This window comes from Carettochelys insculpta, chromosome 4, assembly GCF_033958435.1.
Source record: "Carettochelys insculpta isolate YL-2023 chromosome 4, ASM3395843v1, whole genome shotgun sequence".
NCBI classification, from domain to species: domain Eukaryota; kingdom Metazoa; phylum Chordata; order Testudines; family Carettochelyidae; genus Carettochelys; species Carettochelys insculpta.
This window is the reverse complement of record NC_134140.1, coordinates 52,179,072-52,195,518: the sequence shown is the minus strand read 5'-3', so window position 1 is coordinate 52,195,518 and position 16,447 is coordinate 52,179,072. Positions and strand designations below refer to the sequence as shown.

The window sequence follows — 16,447 nt, the reverse complement described above, 5'->3', positions numbered from 1 at the left end:
GAAAGATCAGTCTTGAATTGTGTGTTTTTTTTATTTCGTTTGAAAATGGTACAGAACTAATATGAAAGAAGTTTTTCTTCTCCATGACCCTTTATAAAGTTTGTTGAAGATTTCCAGTATGTTGGCATCATTCTTCATATTTGTTTTACACCATTTTCCTTTGTCCCATTGCTGGAAGCTATCACAGGAGACTTTACTCTCAACTAAACATAAGTAACAAATATTTTATGTAGAAAAAAACTGTTCAGTTGCTGGACCAAATATGTAAAACCTCTTGCTTGTGGAGATTTTTAGCCACAATTGCCTCAGGGCTGAGGTTTTTCTCAGACTTCAGTCTCCTTAGTGTCTGTGCAACCTTGTGCCAGCAGACATTCATTTTCTACCACCCTCAATCACATTCAGATCAGGTGAATAACAGTGCACTTGGATCTTCAGGAAGTTTTGCAATTCTTCTTGAATATTACTAAATGTTCAACACTATCACCAGTAGCTAGCACTGGAGAGCTGCCTTATTTGAACCTGTGTTCCATTCCTGGGAAACACAGTACTTGGATAGTTAAACAGTTCAAAGGAATTTAGTTGACGCTGCACTATGTGATTTTTAGGACTAGATTACAATTTATATAAGAAATATAGAAACCACATTATATTTGAGCTTGTTATTTCCTTTCATAATTCACCTTACTTTCTCATATAATTTTGGACTTTATGTATGTTAATCCGCTTTCCAGGGCCTATCATTTTCATTTGGCAAAGTTGTGAATGAGTCTTGCTAACAGTTCGTAGGATCTGTTGGAGAACTGTACCAGATCCCTTGATGTTAAACAGCATTCAACCACCCTTTAGAACTGAGGGGTTCCCCCCTCCCCACCCTTGGCATATTTTAGATTGCTCCACAATCTTAGTTCATAGTTCACGGGAAGAGCACAGCACTTGAGAACATTCATCTTTTCTTGTACTGAAATCAAAGTCCATCAAAAGCTCTCAGTGTGTTTGAACTAGATTACATGGAACATAAGGATTTAGACCTTTTTTTCAGGAATGCTATAACAGCAGCAAACTATCTCAATTAATCAAATCAATAGGGGTTGCGTTCATTTATGCCAGGGGTGAATATGACTAAACAAATGCTCACACACTTCCCCTTAACTCAAGAAAACATGGAAGTTTGACCTTGCACAGGTTCATCCACCTGTCCTAAAGCCCATTGGGTAAATGGAATAGCTTTCTTTGACTTCACTGCACATTGGATCAAACCCATCTAGAATGCTCATTGATACAGATTCTTACCTCTCAGTTTCACTTTGACTGTCCGGTTTGGTGAATCCAAACATTTGAAAATGAAAGTTGCCCAGAACCATTAGGGATGCACCTGGTGCCATTTCAAAATCTTGACAAGCCATTAACATCATCTGGTTTGGCTGCAGCGCTTGTAAGCAGCGCCAGGTTAATTCTATACAAGCTCAAACCTTAGCTGAACTTTTAACTAACCTGTTTATAGTAACAGAGAGTAAGCCGTGCTAGTCTATACACTATCAAAACAAAAAGCAGTCAAGTAGCACTTTAAAGACTAGCAAAATAGTTTATTAGGTGAGCTTTCGTGGGACAGACCCACTTCTTCAGACCATAGCCAGACCAGAACAGACTCAATATTGAAGACACAGAGAACCAAAAACAGTAAGCAAAGAGGACAAATCAGAAAAAGATAATCAAAGTGAGCAAATCAGAGAGTGGAGGGTTGGGGGGGAAGATCAAGAATTAGATTGAGCCAAGTATGCAGACAAGCCCCTATAGTGACTCAGAAAGTTCCCATCACGATTTAAACCATGTGTTAATGTGCCGAATTTGAACATAAATGTCAGCTCGTCCACTTCTCTTTCTAAAATGGTGCGCTAATTTCTCTTCAGTAACACACATACCTTGAGGTCATTGACAGAATGCCCCATTCCATTAAAATGTTGACTAACTGGTTTGTGGATCTGGAGTGTTTTGATGTCTGTTTTGTGCCCATTGACCCTTTGTCTCAGGGATTTAGAAGTCTGTCCAATACACAAAGCATCTGGGCATTGTTGGCACATGATGGCATATATGATGTTAGTAGAGGAGCATGAGAAAGTGTCAGTGATTCTGTGTGTAACCTGGTTAGGTCCAGTGATGGTATTTCCAGAGAAGATATGTGGACAAAGCTGGCAGCGGGCTTTGTTGCAGGGAAAGGTTCCAGGGCTGGTGTTCCTGGGGTATAGACTGTGGCTGTTAGTGAGGATCCTCATGAGGTTGGGAGGTTGTCTGTAGGAGAGAACAGGCATGTCACCCAGGGCCTTCTGGAGTGTAGCATCCTGATTAAGAATGACCTCAAGGTATGTGTGTTACTGAAGAGAAATTATCGCACCATTTTAGAAAGAGAAGTGGACAAGCTGACATTTATATTCAAATTCGGCACATTAACACATGGTTTAAATCGTGATGGGAACTTTCTGAGTCACTATAGGGGCTCGTCTGCATGCTTGGCTCAATCTAATTCTTGATTTCCACCCCCACCCCTCTACTCCCTGATTTGTTCACCTTGATTATCTTTTTCTGATTTGTCCTTCTTGCTTACTGTGTTTGGTTCTCTGTGTCTTAAATATTGAGTCTGTTCTGGTCTGGATATGGTCTGAAGCAGTGGGTCTGTCCCACAAAAGCTCACCTAATAAACTATTTTGCTAGTCTTTAAAGTGCTACTTGACTGCTTTTTGTTTCAACCTGTTTATGTTTGTAACATGACCTAAAAGTGTCTGTGTTTGGTGTTGCCATTCACTGCAAACATTTTACACACTTCTACCATTTTGCCTAGTGATGCGACTGTGTCTGTTGGACTCAGTGTGATGCAATCGCAGAAGGCAGAAACTTAATTTTTAAAAAATTTGGCTAATTAGGTAATGAAAAGCCAGTTCTCTGGAGTGCTGGCAATAAGATCAGAAATACAGACTGTGTCAAATTCCACTTCTAGAGTCCTGTTAAATTGCTGAATTTTTTCCAGGCTCGTAATCAGTGCTCATATTACTGTCATAATACTCTCCTCAAAACGTAAGCATTTCCCTTCATAATGAGTAGAACTGGGTTCAACTAAAGGTAATATCTTTTATACTTAGTTGGAACGGATGGATGCAAGTGTAGTGCCACTTTACAACACAAGAAGGAGGAAATTAGGAAGTTATTGACAGTTTAAAAGAAAATGGTTTATGTCTGAGATAGGTTCTGTTCTCATTAGTCTTTTCCACAATATGATGCTAACGTTGTCCAAGTTTATTTTATTACAATCTTTGTAACTGTAATAATCATTTTATTTATTCTTCATTCTGTCACTCCAGAAGACTTGACATTTGCAGACTATCTTGTATTTGTGTTTTGCTACCCTCTTTCCTCACAAATTAGCTTGGCTTTAGTTGAAGCAGTATAATAGATAGGTAATCAACATACAGAATGCTGAAGATGGTAAAACATGCTGCTGTAACATAGCCATAATTTTGGTACGCTATAGCTCTCATGACAGAACACAAACATCAAGCTAGAAAAAGTGAGGAGCATTATTAGCCCACAGTGACAGAAATACCCAGCCGGTATATTATCTCTGTATTAGACATCTGGTAATCCTGAAAAGTGTCACAACCACTGTTGTGAAAAGAATTGTAAACTAAATAAGAACAACCACGGCCGGACAAATAATTTACAGCAAAGAGTATAATCAAGGAAGTTGGCTTCTCCTTCACCTTCATGAATTGTCTGTGAACTAAGTGTAAGACAAATTTACTTGCTTTGGTGAATTATTTTTCCCAATATTTTTACCAGCTCCAGCTGTTACTGATATTCAGACATAGTCTAAAGAGCACCAGATACTATACAGGGAAGACAAAAGATATAATTATGCTACAGTGTAATGATTTGCAAACTGATTTTATACACATGGCATTGTTGAGTGGGATCAAAAAGTAATAAAGGGCAGAATAGGAACAGAGAAAAGTGAGTTTTCTTTTTATAGGGAAGAGTAAATGGCCAGATAAAGTTTGCCCTCTCTGAATTTTCAACTGCCGTCATGCTGCTTGCAAAGGTGTTGTCAAAATTTCCTTTACTCACCTTTTCAAACTCTGGCAAGGGGGCTACTCTGAGATGCACCATTTCACCAGCTGAGAGATGGCGTGACTTTTTAAATCCGTGCCTTTGACACTCTCCTGAGTCAGGACTGGTGACTGCAGTGACAGAACGTCTCCTAGCCTGGGACAGACTAGGGCCCAGAATCTGGTCCAGTATTTGTAGTTTGTGGAACGATTTTCTGAAGTCTTTTAGGATCCATTATGCTGAAAGTTACATGTAGTAAATGTAAGATAATTGTCTTGTGTGTGAGATAAGGTGTACCAATCACAATGTTAACTTTGGTCTTTGTTTTGTCCCACTTCATCTGTATTAATATTTCATCTCTCCTAGGTATAATGCACTGAAATAATCAGTCTGCTTGGTCAATGTTTTCCATGAATGTCTGCCCACAGTAACACAAACTTAGCTAATAAATAGTCTAGTTTGGTTTGGTTTTCTGTTTCAGTGGTATTGTGCTTTGTAAGTGGCTGTTGGCTACAGTTTGCCAGGCTGCAGTAACATGTAACAATGATGTCTCAGAATTGTATTTGTCATGGAGATTTGGCACAATAATGACTGATTTCAGTGTGATTCTAAAAACTAAATTCACTAAAGAGCAACTTAATTTATTTTGTCTGGGTGGGTTAAGTGATTTACTATCCTGTAGGCTACAAAGTACCGCTATTAAAATAGCATGTTTCTTAGTGCAGTTTTGATGACATACATTTCTTGCTTGGTCACAATCAAGTGCAGGCTAGCTAAATCAAAACCGACTGAGCCAATGTATGTGCGCTCACACATGCAAATAAAAATAAAACATTGAGAGAATGACCTTGTTCTGAGTTTTAGACAAAACCTCTCTCCCCAAAGAAGGGAGGAACCACAGTGGGATTTGTGCATCAAGACCGAAAGGATGATAAATTTGTAAATCAGTAAGTTTTTTAATACAAAATTAGATAAAAGCTAAGAGGCTCGGTCAGCAGAGGCTATCCTGACTGATTCTCTCCAGCAGGGGAGTAGAGGTGGAAATAATAGTGTATTTCACCTGCCCACCCACCCCTTCCTGGAACCCTAAGGAAAACTACCAATGGGTTCTCTTTGGCGTTCACACTTCATGTGGTTTCCTAGAGCAGGACAGGGAACAGACGTTATCCAAATTATGCTCTTCTCCAGCAGCAGTGAAAATCCACATGGTTCGACATCTCAGTTGCTATCCCTGGGAGCAGTGGACTAGTATGACTTTTCCAAAGGTCAGATGTCCTGTGTGAGTTTCTCTGAGAATCTGTTCATTACACCCTTTATCTTTTGTTGAAAGAGGACAGTGCTTCACTGTATTGTACCTCACGCAAGTGTTTTCTAACTCTTCTCCTTCTCAGATATCATTTCCTCAAAAGTTTACCAGAATATTGAAAGAATGTTTTAGAAACTGTTGTAAAAGAATCCAGTAAACTCTACTCAATTAGATGAATTATTGTTAGGGATTCTAAATATCTATAAGGAGAATTAAAAACCTGTAGGCCCAGAAACAAATATCGTTTGTTTTTAATTCATTGTCTTTTGGGCATCAGTTTATAAGTTACAGAAATATTTTTTCAGAAATAATTTGCTTTTAAATATTTTTAGTTAGATGATTCAAGCTGTTCCTAGGAAAAATGCTATGATCTGTTTAACATCTAGACTGAAGTCCTTTATGTGGAAGAAAACACAGACAATGTTATCATTTTCTCAGAATGTGGAAATGTTCTCCTTTGGAATCCATATACCATTTCTTCTCCCCTAAAAGGATGAAGAATATGTCCCGAATATGGCAGTCTGAGATATAATCTTCAGTGAGAGAGAAGCTTCGTTTACCCAAGTTTATCTTAGCTGTACATTGTGGTGCAAAGAGATTTTAAAAAATGTATCTGATTTATATAACTACTTGTAAAAAATCAACAGATAGTTCTGAAACAGGATATATTACATTATCCTTAGCTCTTGCTGTTGGTTCAGATGAATGCCTTCACAGTTTATGAAAAGAGATTTAATGCCTTTCTATTTTTGAACAGCATATTTTTTAGCAATGAAAGACAAGGGTGAGGAATGTAATGTCATATGAAATGTGTAACACTAATGTAAGGTTTTAGGCTCAGTCCAATTGGCTGCAGATCAAAGATACACAGAGAAACTCAGCCAACACTTTTCCTAAATGGCCCCTTTCTTCTTTGGATGAGCAGGCTTGTTTTGCCAACCTTACAGTAAGTCTGCCCCTAAAATCTAAGGCCTATTCTTTAATGCAGTCTTTCCTAATTTTATTTGGCCACTGAAACCTTTTAAACTCAAAAGAATTTTGCAGAACCTCATTCCCAGGCTTTACCCCCATCAGCCCCCAAACCCATCCCCCATCTACAGGCTTTACCTGCCTCAGCCCCAAAATCCGCCCCCCCATCCCTAAGCCTTATCCTCATCCTCAGGCTTAACCACTGTCAGCCCCAAACCCATCCCCCCACTCGATCCCCAGGATTAACCTGCCTCAGCCCCACACCAGCCCTCAGGACTAACCCATCCATGGTGCTGGCTGGGGACCCTATGCCAGTCAGCCAAATGCACTCACCTCCATGGATGTGTTCCGCTGGCAGGGATGAGCCAAGCCACACCTACTGGCGGGGTGTGGCCACTTGGGTAGTGGGCAAGTGAGGGGCTCTCTGCAGCTCCCTGCCACTGTTGAAACAATGGAACTAAATCCAGTTGGTTTAATGGCCATATCCCTCCCACTGCACTACCAGCCATTAAACCAATTAAATTTAGTTCTACTGTTTCAGCGGCAGCAGGGCAGGGAGCTGCAGAGGAGTCAGTTATTGTAATGGAATTTTCTTGCTGAATCCTTGTTTTCAGTTTGTGGAACCCCGTGGTTCAGTAGAACACCATTTGGGAAATGCTGCTTTAATGAAACCGTGGGCATCTAGCATTATAGAAAGCAAGAGGATTTGACTTTTTTATATCTTTGACTCAGTGTATCCAATTTGTACATTCAAGCTTTCTCATTGGTGTTTAACTAGCTAGTGGTAGATTCAGGTGTACAAATGTAATTAGGAATTTGTACATTTGTGTAAAAATATTGGTTTGGGGGTAAGCAAGTGTAAACTTTATAGTTTACAATATGGCCTTAAAATATATATTTTTGTTAAATGCAGGATTTCCCACACAGCAATTTTTAAAATAAAGATCTGTCTTATGATAAATTTTGAAAAAGCTTCTACAGCTTCCTATTCATCTACTTTCATTAGCTCTTTTTGGAATATTTTAATCCAAACACAACTACACTTATGAACAGAAAATAACAAAGTGCAATTTGTGCATTTTAACAAACTATTGCATTTGTTCACTTACTAATTTTCAATATTCAGCAGCTCGCTATAAATTTCCCATCGCATTAGCTTTTTTTAAAAAAAACATTGTGGGAGAATTTTGAGAAAAATTTAGTAACAGTTTTCTTACTAAAACTGAATGAAGATCCATTTAGTCTGGTATTTGGGTTCTAACATCATATTCTTAGTGGGGAGGTATAAAATCCTTGACATATACAATATCTGAGGTGTTATTATGGAAGCACCACCCAAGGTTCTATTATTAAGGTAGCAGCATTCCCAAATGCAAGTGTCCAAAAAACATGAGTCAGCCCAAAAATGAGATTGTTTAAAAATCATGGGGTTTTCAAAAAAACACTAATGGATTATTTTTATTTTGTGTTCAGGTTTGGGTCTCTGGGGTGTACTACCTTCACTTCGTTTGGTGTGTGGAGGGTGGGGGCAGAGTTCTGCAATTGTGAGGGCTAGAAACTCATTTTATTTCTTAATGAAGGCCTGAAGAGATTCCCATGCAATCTTTTGATTCTGGTAGCTGGATTTCAAGAAGAACGCTCAATATTATGGGACTCATGGTGAAATTTCAAGAGCCGGTAACAATAACCTGGTTGTTTTAAATTTTACATGTGAAGTGGACATTCCTCCACTCTGGTCTGCATCTGCCTGAGACCTTTTAAAACCCACCCCTGTTGGGAGGAGAGGGGAGAACACCCACATCCTCACCCTCTCCCCTGTGTGCATGTTAAGCTAGAGGTAGCAGGGGAGCAAGTATCTCCAGGAGGAAATGCTGTGCTCATTACCATAGGGGAAGACAACAAATTTAAACCTCTGCTAAGGGGAAGGCTGACTGCCTGGGTGCAGCAGAGGGGGGATGCCTTAACTGAGGCCTTTTGCTCTGGAGGGGAGAGGGGACAAACACAGAGGCTGGCAAGGGAAAGAAGGTCCCTTCCCACAGTGCACAGAGAAATGTGGGGCACACAAGGGAATGTGAAACTCAGGGGAAAGTGTGCTCAGAGGTAATTCAAGAAAGAGAAGGACATCTGTATATGGGTAAATGTGGGCACAGCAGAGAGAGGAAATCTAGAGTACACACTCCAGCTCTCACTTTCTGCTCCAGGGAAGCAAAGCCACTTTAGCAAATCCAGGTTAAATTCTCTCTGCTTTGTGTCTAGTTTTACCTGGTGTTCAGTTTTACAATGGAACACCCTGTTGAAAAGGGACTCTGGTGGCTACCGAAAAGGGACTGGGCCATTAGCAGTCTGGTTGGCAGCATGGAGGGAAAGGCAAGCTCCGAGCTCAACTGTATGTGGCTCCTGGAAAGCAGCTGACATGTCCCTCTGGCTCCTAGGTAAAGAGGTGGCCTCAGGGGCTCTGCATGCTGCCCCTGCTCCAAGCATCAGCTCCATAGCTTCCATTGGCCAGAAATTAGAGCAAATGGGAGCTCTGAGGACAGGGCCTGGACATGGAAGCAGTTTGCTGAGTCTCCTGGTCACCTCTTTACTTAGGAGCCAGAAGGACATGGCACTTCTTCCCAGAAGCCACGTGAGGTAAGTGCCACCCAGAACCCATTCTTCTCACCTGCACCCCCATGCCCTTCCCCAGCTCTGAGTCCCCTTGTGCACCCAGACCCCTTTGTTTCTGGCCTCATCTGGGAGCCTGTCCCCCTCACACACACCCCTGACACTGGAACCTTCAATCTCTCCTTCCCCAACCCACCCTCTGATTCAGGCCACTGAAACTGAGCAAAGGTGGAGGATCACAAGCAACAGAGGGAGGGGAGATGGCGTGAGTCGGGGTGGAGCCTCATAGAGAAAGATTGGGCAAGGGCATTTGGATTTCTGCAATTAGAAAGTGGGCAAACCTATCTGTGGTGCTCCCTAGCAGACTCATAAACTAACTATAAGAGTAAAAATCAAGGTTGGTATTAAATATTCTCAAGTATTCAGAAATATCCTATGATAACCTTTGGGTTTCATGTTTACTTTGTTACACATGGAATTTGAAATTTGAAAAACCAAGGAAATTCCCAGGAGAAAACTTCATTAAGATTGAGTTAGGGTTGATAACACATATCAAGGGAAAATGTATTGAAGGGATGTTGCAGTTATCTCAAACCCAAGCATTGTAAACACAAGAAATTTAAACGTAAGGTTACATGTAAAAGAAATTCAACTGCATTAAGCTAGGAGGATGGAGCGAAGCTGTTCTTAGTAGTGATGGATGGCAGAACAAGAAGCAATGGTCTCAAGTTACAGAGTGGGAGATGTAGGTTGGATATTAAGAAAATCTATTCACTTGCCCTCTGGCTACACTGCCCATCCCTTTTGGAAGGGGCATGTAAATGCAGCCCTTCGAAAATACTAATAAGGCAAAGTTTTAAATATATTGTGCCTCATTAGCATACTCTCATGGAATCTCGCTTTCAAAAGGGTCTTCTTTTGAAATGCAAACAGCCATGTAGCCAGGGTTCCCTCAAAAGTAAACCCTGATTTCGAAAGCACCCTTCTTCCCCCCAAAAATTGGGTGCTTTCAATATTGGAGTGTCCTTTCAAGGGAACCCTGGCTACATGGCTGTTTGCACTTCGAAAGCAGCCTCTTTTGAAAGCGAGACCCCGGTGGAGTATGCTAATGAGGTGAAGGTATTTAGATCCATGCCTCATTAGCGTTTTTGAACGGCTGCATTTACATGCCCCTTCCAAAAGGGACGGTCAGTGTAGCCACAACCTGGGAGGGTGGTGGAGCATTGGAATGCATTATCTAGAGAGGTGGGGGAATATCCATCCTAGAGGTTTTTAAGTCCCAGCTTGACAAAGCCCTGGCTGGGGTGACTTAGTTAGGGTTGATCCTGCTTTGGACAGGGAATTGGACTCAGTGACCTCCTGAGGTCCCTTCCACCCCTAGGGTTCTGTGAGTCTATGATACATGAATGCACAAGTAAGTAATCCCTTAGTTGCACAGAGTAAATTGTTTTGTGGGGTGAAAAGAAAACGTGTTCAAATATAGGTTTAATCTAATCTGAGATCACACACTGAAATGCCCTAGTCACACTGGTATGGTTATCGCATGGTTTCACTACATGGCGAAGTTAGTGTTGTTTGGGTGCCTTTTCATGCTTCAACATATTTGGACTGCTTTTAAGTGAAACTAAATCTCTGAAGCTTCAAGGTTTCCAATGTTTGTTTTGGGAGTATGTGAAATATCCAATAGTTTGGGGATAAATACAGTATGTTTTCGCCCATATTACTCATGTTTACTCTTATTCTTAATTCTTTTTAACAGTTTTTGGTAACACCAACAAAGATAAAGCTGATAAGTTTTAGTACATTGTGTGATAGTTATTCCCGCTCTGGAGTACGGACAAATTTAACACATTTTAAACTGAGTTCCCTGACCAAAAACAAGCCAGAACCCACTGCCCCACTATCCTTCCGCACCCATGCCCCAAATGACTTATTTAAACAAGAGAAAACATATTATTAATTTAACTGATTTTCACGGCAAGCGTCCAGTGGGTGGGAAGAGAAGTATTTTGTCATGTGCATAGACAGTATCAAAAAGCAAAAACCTAAGGGGGACAAATGAAAGCACGCAGACAATCCTAATTCTGCCATCGACTGTCTTTTGAGAACTTTACTCCATAGCCCTCACTTTTTAATGTACTAGGATGATAGATACTGGAATATTAACTATCATCTTGGAAATAATTTGCAACTGAAAAAAATGTGGAAGAAGGTGGGTGAGGGGAAAGAAATATTGTCACTTCAAAAGAAAAGTAACAGATTATTAGTGTCTTGCTAATTTCAGATAAAATCACAAGTTGGTAACTAAATCTCAGTAGATACTCATGAGGGAGATATAGAGAAGACAAATAAGCCATAAAAGTCTTGGAACTTTATTTGATAATATCAAGGCTAAAATTGTTTAAACATACACTAAGTAAATATTATTAGAGGATTAGTCTAGCTTATTAGAATGCTAAATCAAGAATAGCTTTTTGATTTTTATGTTATATTTAATTTGTTTTGTTATAACTGTAAGGCTTTTATTAAAGTGACAGAAAGCAATATGGGAGTCATGCCGAAGTGCAATACAAATGGAAAAGTCTTCTGTTTTTTGAAAAATTCATCATCCAGGATGCTGTTATGGCTCCATTCATAGAAGTACTGCAATAATTTAGGACTTACTTACAAGCCTGTAACTTTCCAAAGGGTCCTAGACCCAAACCCTCAGTACCTGCATCAAGCCTAATTATCCTTTCTAGGTAATCATAATTATGCTTATTGTAACAATAATAATTCTTTGTTTCAAATTAATTATAAGTAATTCCTCTCCAGTACTGTATTACCAATCCACTTCACGAAGAGCCAGACTAAGGATTCAGTGGAGCATATGCGATAGGATTGTTTGGGATAAATTCCAAATCTGAGTTGTATGTAAAATCAGTGTGAGTGTGAAAGTTATTTAATGCCCTTCCAACCTCTACCCCTTCTCACCTCTTGCTGCAGAATTCCAGCTTATTTGCTTTGTCCTGTCAAGTTTTGTGATTTGTTTTACTTTGACGGTCCACATCAGAGGTTAGCAACCTTTCCAGGGCAGAGTGCTGAAATTTGACCGTTTGACCTCTGTGTATGGACTGAGTACGGGTGATACTTTTCAAAGTCACAAATAGTCCTCCTTGCAACAGCTTTGTTAATAAATTAATTAAGATGCAGAGCTTCACCATTAAGGTGGTGGTTGGTAGCATTAGCTGCTCTTTTGTTAATCCACAGGCAGCATGGCTGTGAGTAAGCTCCCGGCTGCACAGGGGAGCAGGGGTGGGGTTGAGTTCCCACCTCTTGTGCTAATGAAAATCAGCTCTTGTGCCATTCTTGGAACCCGTGCTGGGGGTTGTTTACCCTGGACTACGTTTTCAGTGCAAGGACTCCAAGGAAAAGGAATACAAATGTATTTTTAAAAAATCAGGGGATCTTGTAGATGCAGGATTTCCTAAGTCCTATCGAATGGTTCTACTTCTATAGCAGCTGTGCTCCACTCTTTGGGTGTGGGAGGCTTGGCTAGTGAATCAGCTTTACCATAGCAACACCAGTTATGCACAACCCCAATCACAACAGAGGACAACTCACAAAAATTCAGAGGTTTTGGCTGCAAAGGTTCACTTGAAACTTTCTTTGTCTTCTCATTTTAAAAGACCGTAAAATCTCAGCTTGTCACGTGGCTTCCCACTGAAACTATATACACCATGTTCACTCTAAACTCTGCTGAGGGCAGGTCTACACTAGACCTGAGAGTTGGTTTCAGATACACAATTCTAGCTATAGCAATTGCACACCTAGAATCAAAGTATGGGAAATTGACTTGACTGTCTTCACTAAGGAAGGTTGATGGGAGTGTTTCTCCTGTCAACCTTCCTTACTCTTCATGCCAGCGAGGAGTACAGGGGTCAACTGCCAGACACACAAAAACAAACTCAGGAAGATCAACCCTGACTGAAATGTAGACAAGCCCTTATGTTCCCCAGGCAGCTCACGCAGCACAGAGAATACATTACTCAGCTGTCCCTTTAACTAGTTAACATTCTACAGGAATTTGTATTTGGTTTGTACTTCTGCTTCTCTAATGCCCAACAAAACATTCACTCATTTAGTCCATCTCCAGTAGTTGAGAATGTCCACATAAGTCCCATTTTCCAAGAGCTTCAGGCTCTTTAACACCATAATCCTTTTACCTTTGGTGAGCATCATCCATATAATATTTTTCGTAGTAGTAAAGGACCTAATCCAGCCCTACGATGCCAGTCAGTGGAATCCAAAACAAGTACAGAAGCACCAGGTTTGTGTGTGGTCTGGGGCTCTGTTGGTTTGGGGGTTCATTCACAAAGCTTCTTTTAAAGGAGAAATTATTACCCTTCCCTTTCCATCCCCCAACAAGGGAACGTGTGAGAGATTCTGAGATGGGAAGCATATGGAGTTTCCTGTCCTCTGTGCAGGCATCTATAAATATAGCCTGTATTTTATTACAAGTCAGGGAGATTTCATGTACAGCAAGATTTTACACCCAGGACAAAAACTCTTCAAACAATTGGTTTTCATTTTTCTTTATACACTGGTAAGTCCTTAAAGTACAGCAGCATTAATGGGTGCCACTGTCAAGGTATGTGGCAGTCAACAATAGCTGAAAATGGCTTTCCCATTTCTAACAGATTCAAAAATATGCCACTCATACTTGTTCATAGTTTTCTTTGTTCATCACAGGGAGAGAGAATCTTACTTCAAATAAAACTAACTAACTATTGTGGGGAGGGTTTTGGAAAAGGCAAATAAGTTCAGAGAGCTCTTTTGAATGAGAGATTAGTCATTTTTTGGAGAAATCCCTACCCAGTGCATTTATGTCAAATAGTAATTTACACATTCTTTCCTCACATATTCCAGCACAAGATGTATATTAAATATGTGCATGAAATGCTTAACTGGCAGTAAGTCAACCTTTTCTGAGCAAACTGCCTATTGATGACACAAAACATTTTTTCTCCTCAAAAAATGAGAGTTTGCTGCCTATTATTCAACAACTTTTTGTCAAATTAGAGAACAGAGAGCTTTTTATTCTTTCCATGAAGTGCCTTTTCAAATTCAGTAATTGTATGTTCTGTTCCTCAGGAAATGAAAGAAGATCGAGATCGGTCACGATTGGATTCCATGGTGCTGCTAATTATGAAACTGGACCAGCTTGATCAGGATATTGAAAATGCTCTCAGTACAGGCTCTTCACCATCCAGCACCCCAACTTACAAACGGAGGCACATACCTGTGAGCCTGTTTGCTAACTCGTTCTTTGTATTCTTATTAGTTGTATTTTGATTTATTCATTCGTTTCTCTTTCTCTCAGTACTGAGATCAGGTTTCCATTTGCAGATTGCACTTTTCTGTGAAAAGGGGATGATGTGTGGGAGAATTATGAAACATCCCAGATGAAAGAATGGGAGAACAGCAAAATTTCAGAAAGTGTCAGGCTGTTTCTATTACCTCTTATCTCTAAGACAAATTAGAGTGGAGTTAGAATCACAGTAATATTGGTCTGTGAATATATGTACATTCCACTTGATTTGCAATAGCTGGTGCTGAAAACGTACATTAGTAACTATTTGTTTTATTCCCAGATATGGTGTCCAGATTTTTTTTTTTTCGACAGGGAGCCACTTGTAAGCCACTTATGAAATCCTCCACTGTTAGAATAATATCCTGACAAAATCCACCCTTTATTATTTAGCTGGAGCATCCTTTGCAAAAGACATAGTGAAAAAGGATACAGAAGTTCACAAACTAATGAATAAATTGTTATTTTAAAAGGTTTGGTTCAACATGCAGGTATGAAGAATACTACTACCTTTTCAAGAGGCTTGGTATAATGCCGGTTTTTGGTTTTTGGTTTTTGTTGGTTTTGTTTTTTGCTCATTTTAACCAACCCTGCTTTAGCTGTTTTTCAATAGCCAATTTTAAAGAAACCAGTTTATTTTGTCCAGTGTTTGGATGGGAGCTTTTTTTTCTAATGAACTCATCTTCATCTTCATTATTTCCGTACAGTCCAGCTGATAATGTGTAGGAGAAAAATGATTTATTTTTACCTGAATCTTAACATCTTGGCCAGTTGAAAAGCCATGTACTTAGTAATATCACACAACTCATGTTTGCATTCTGTTACTGATACAAAGCAGTGGCAAAAAGTTTGATAGCATATCACAGCTAAGTCCTTTAAAATACAGAGGTTTCTCAAATATTTGCATAGTAACAGAGAGCTAGCCGTGTTAGTCTATATTCTATCAAAACAAAAAAGCAATGCAGTAGCACTCTGAAGACTAACAAAATAATTTATTAGGTGGCGAGCTTTTGTGGGACAGACCCAGTCTGTTTTGGAATGGCTATGGTCTGAAGAAGTGGGTCTGTCCCATGAAAGATTATTTTGTTACTCTACAAAATATTTGCATAGCTCTCAAAAGTGGCAAGCCAGAACGTTCAGTATTTAAAACAGTAATAATGCTTATTGAGATGCTCATTGGGGGATTTAAACTTGTTCTTAGAAGAAACTAAATTCAAACTGAAAGAGACAGTACAACACAGAACCACACAGCTCCTATACTGTATATCTGAAATCTTTCAAAGAGATGGTTTCAAAGAGCTGGCATAAGAGAATTTTGAAGATTTAACAGGAACAAAGTGTCCTGTGGCACCTTATAGACTAACAGAAAAGTTTTGAGCATGAGCTTTTGTGAGCACAGACTCATTTCATCCGATGCTGGTCTTGGAAATCTGCAGGGCCAGGTGTAAATAAGCCAGAGCAAGGGTGGGGATAACAAGGTTAGCTCAGTCAGCAAGGGTGAGGCTTACTACCAGCAGTTGATCTGGAGGTGTGAACACCAAGGGAGGGGAAGCTGCTTTTGTATTTAGCCAGCCATTCACTATCTTTGTTTAAGGCTGAGCTGAGGGCGTCAAACTTGCAGATAAATTGTAGCTCAGAAATTTCTCTTTGGAGTCTGGTCCTGAAATTTCTTTGCTGTAGGATAGCTACTTTTAAGTCTGCTACTGTGTGGCCTGGGAGATTGAAGTGCTCTCCTATGGATTTTTGTATGTTGCCATTTCTGATATCTGATTTGTGTGCGTTTATTCTTTTATGTAGAGACTGTCCAGTTTGTCCGATGTATATAGCAGAGGGGCATTGCTGGCACATGATGGCATAAATTATACTGGTAGATGTGCAGCTGAATGAACCCACGATGGTGTGGCTGATCTGGTTAGGTCCTGTAATGGTGTTGCCGGTGTAGATATGTGGGCAGAGCTGGCAGCGAGGTTTGTTGCATGGATGGGTCCCTGAGTTAGAGTGACTGTTGTGCAGTGTATAGTTGCTGGTTAGGATTTGCTTCAGGTTGGCAGGTTGTCTGTGGGCAAGGACTGGTCTGCCTCCCAAGGCCTGTGAAAGTGTGGGATCATTGTCCAGGATGGCTT

The 16,447-nt window shown here is 40.1% G+C and overlaps 1 protein-coding gene across 1 annotated transcript in view; it reads left to right on the top strand.

Annotated features, from left to right (window-relative positions):
• DLC1 (DLC1 Rho GTPase activating protein) overlaps positions 1-16,447 on the top strand; it is a 354,065-nt gene that overhangs the window by 75,953 nt on the left and 261,665 nt on the right. Inside the window, exon 3 of the mRNA XM_074992829.1 lies at positions 14,108-14,257. Within this exon, the coding sequence (XP_074848930.1) occupies positions 14,108-14,257 (150 nt within the window). The remainder of the gene's footprint in view (positions 1-14,107; positions 14,258-16,447) is intronic.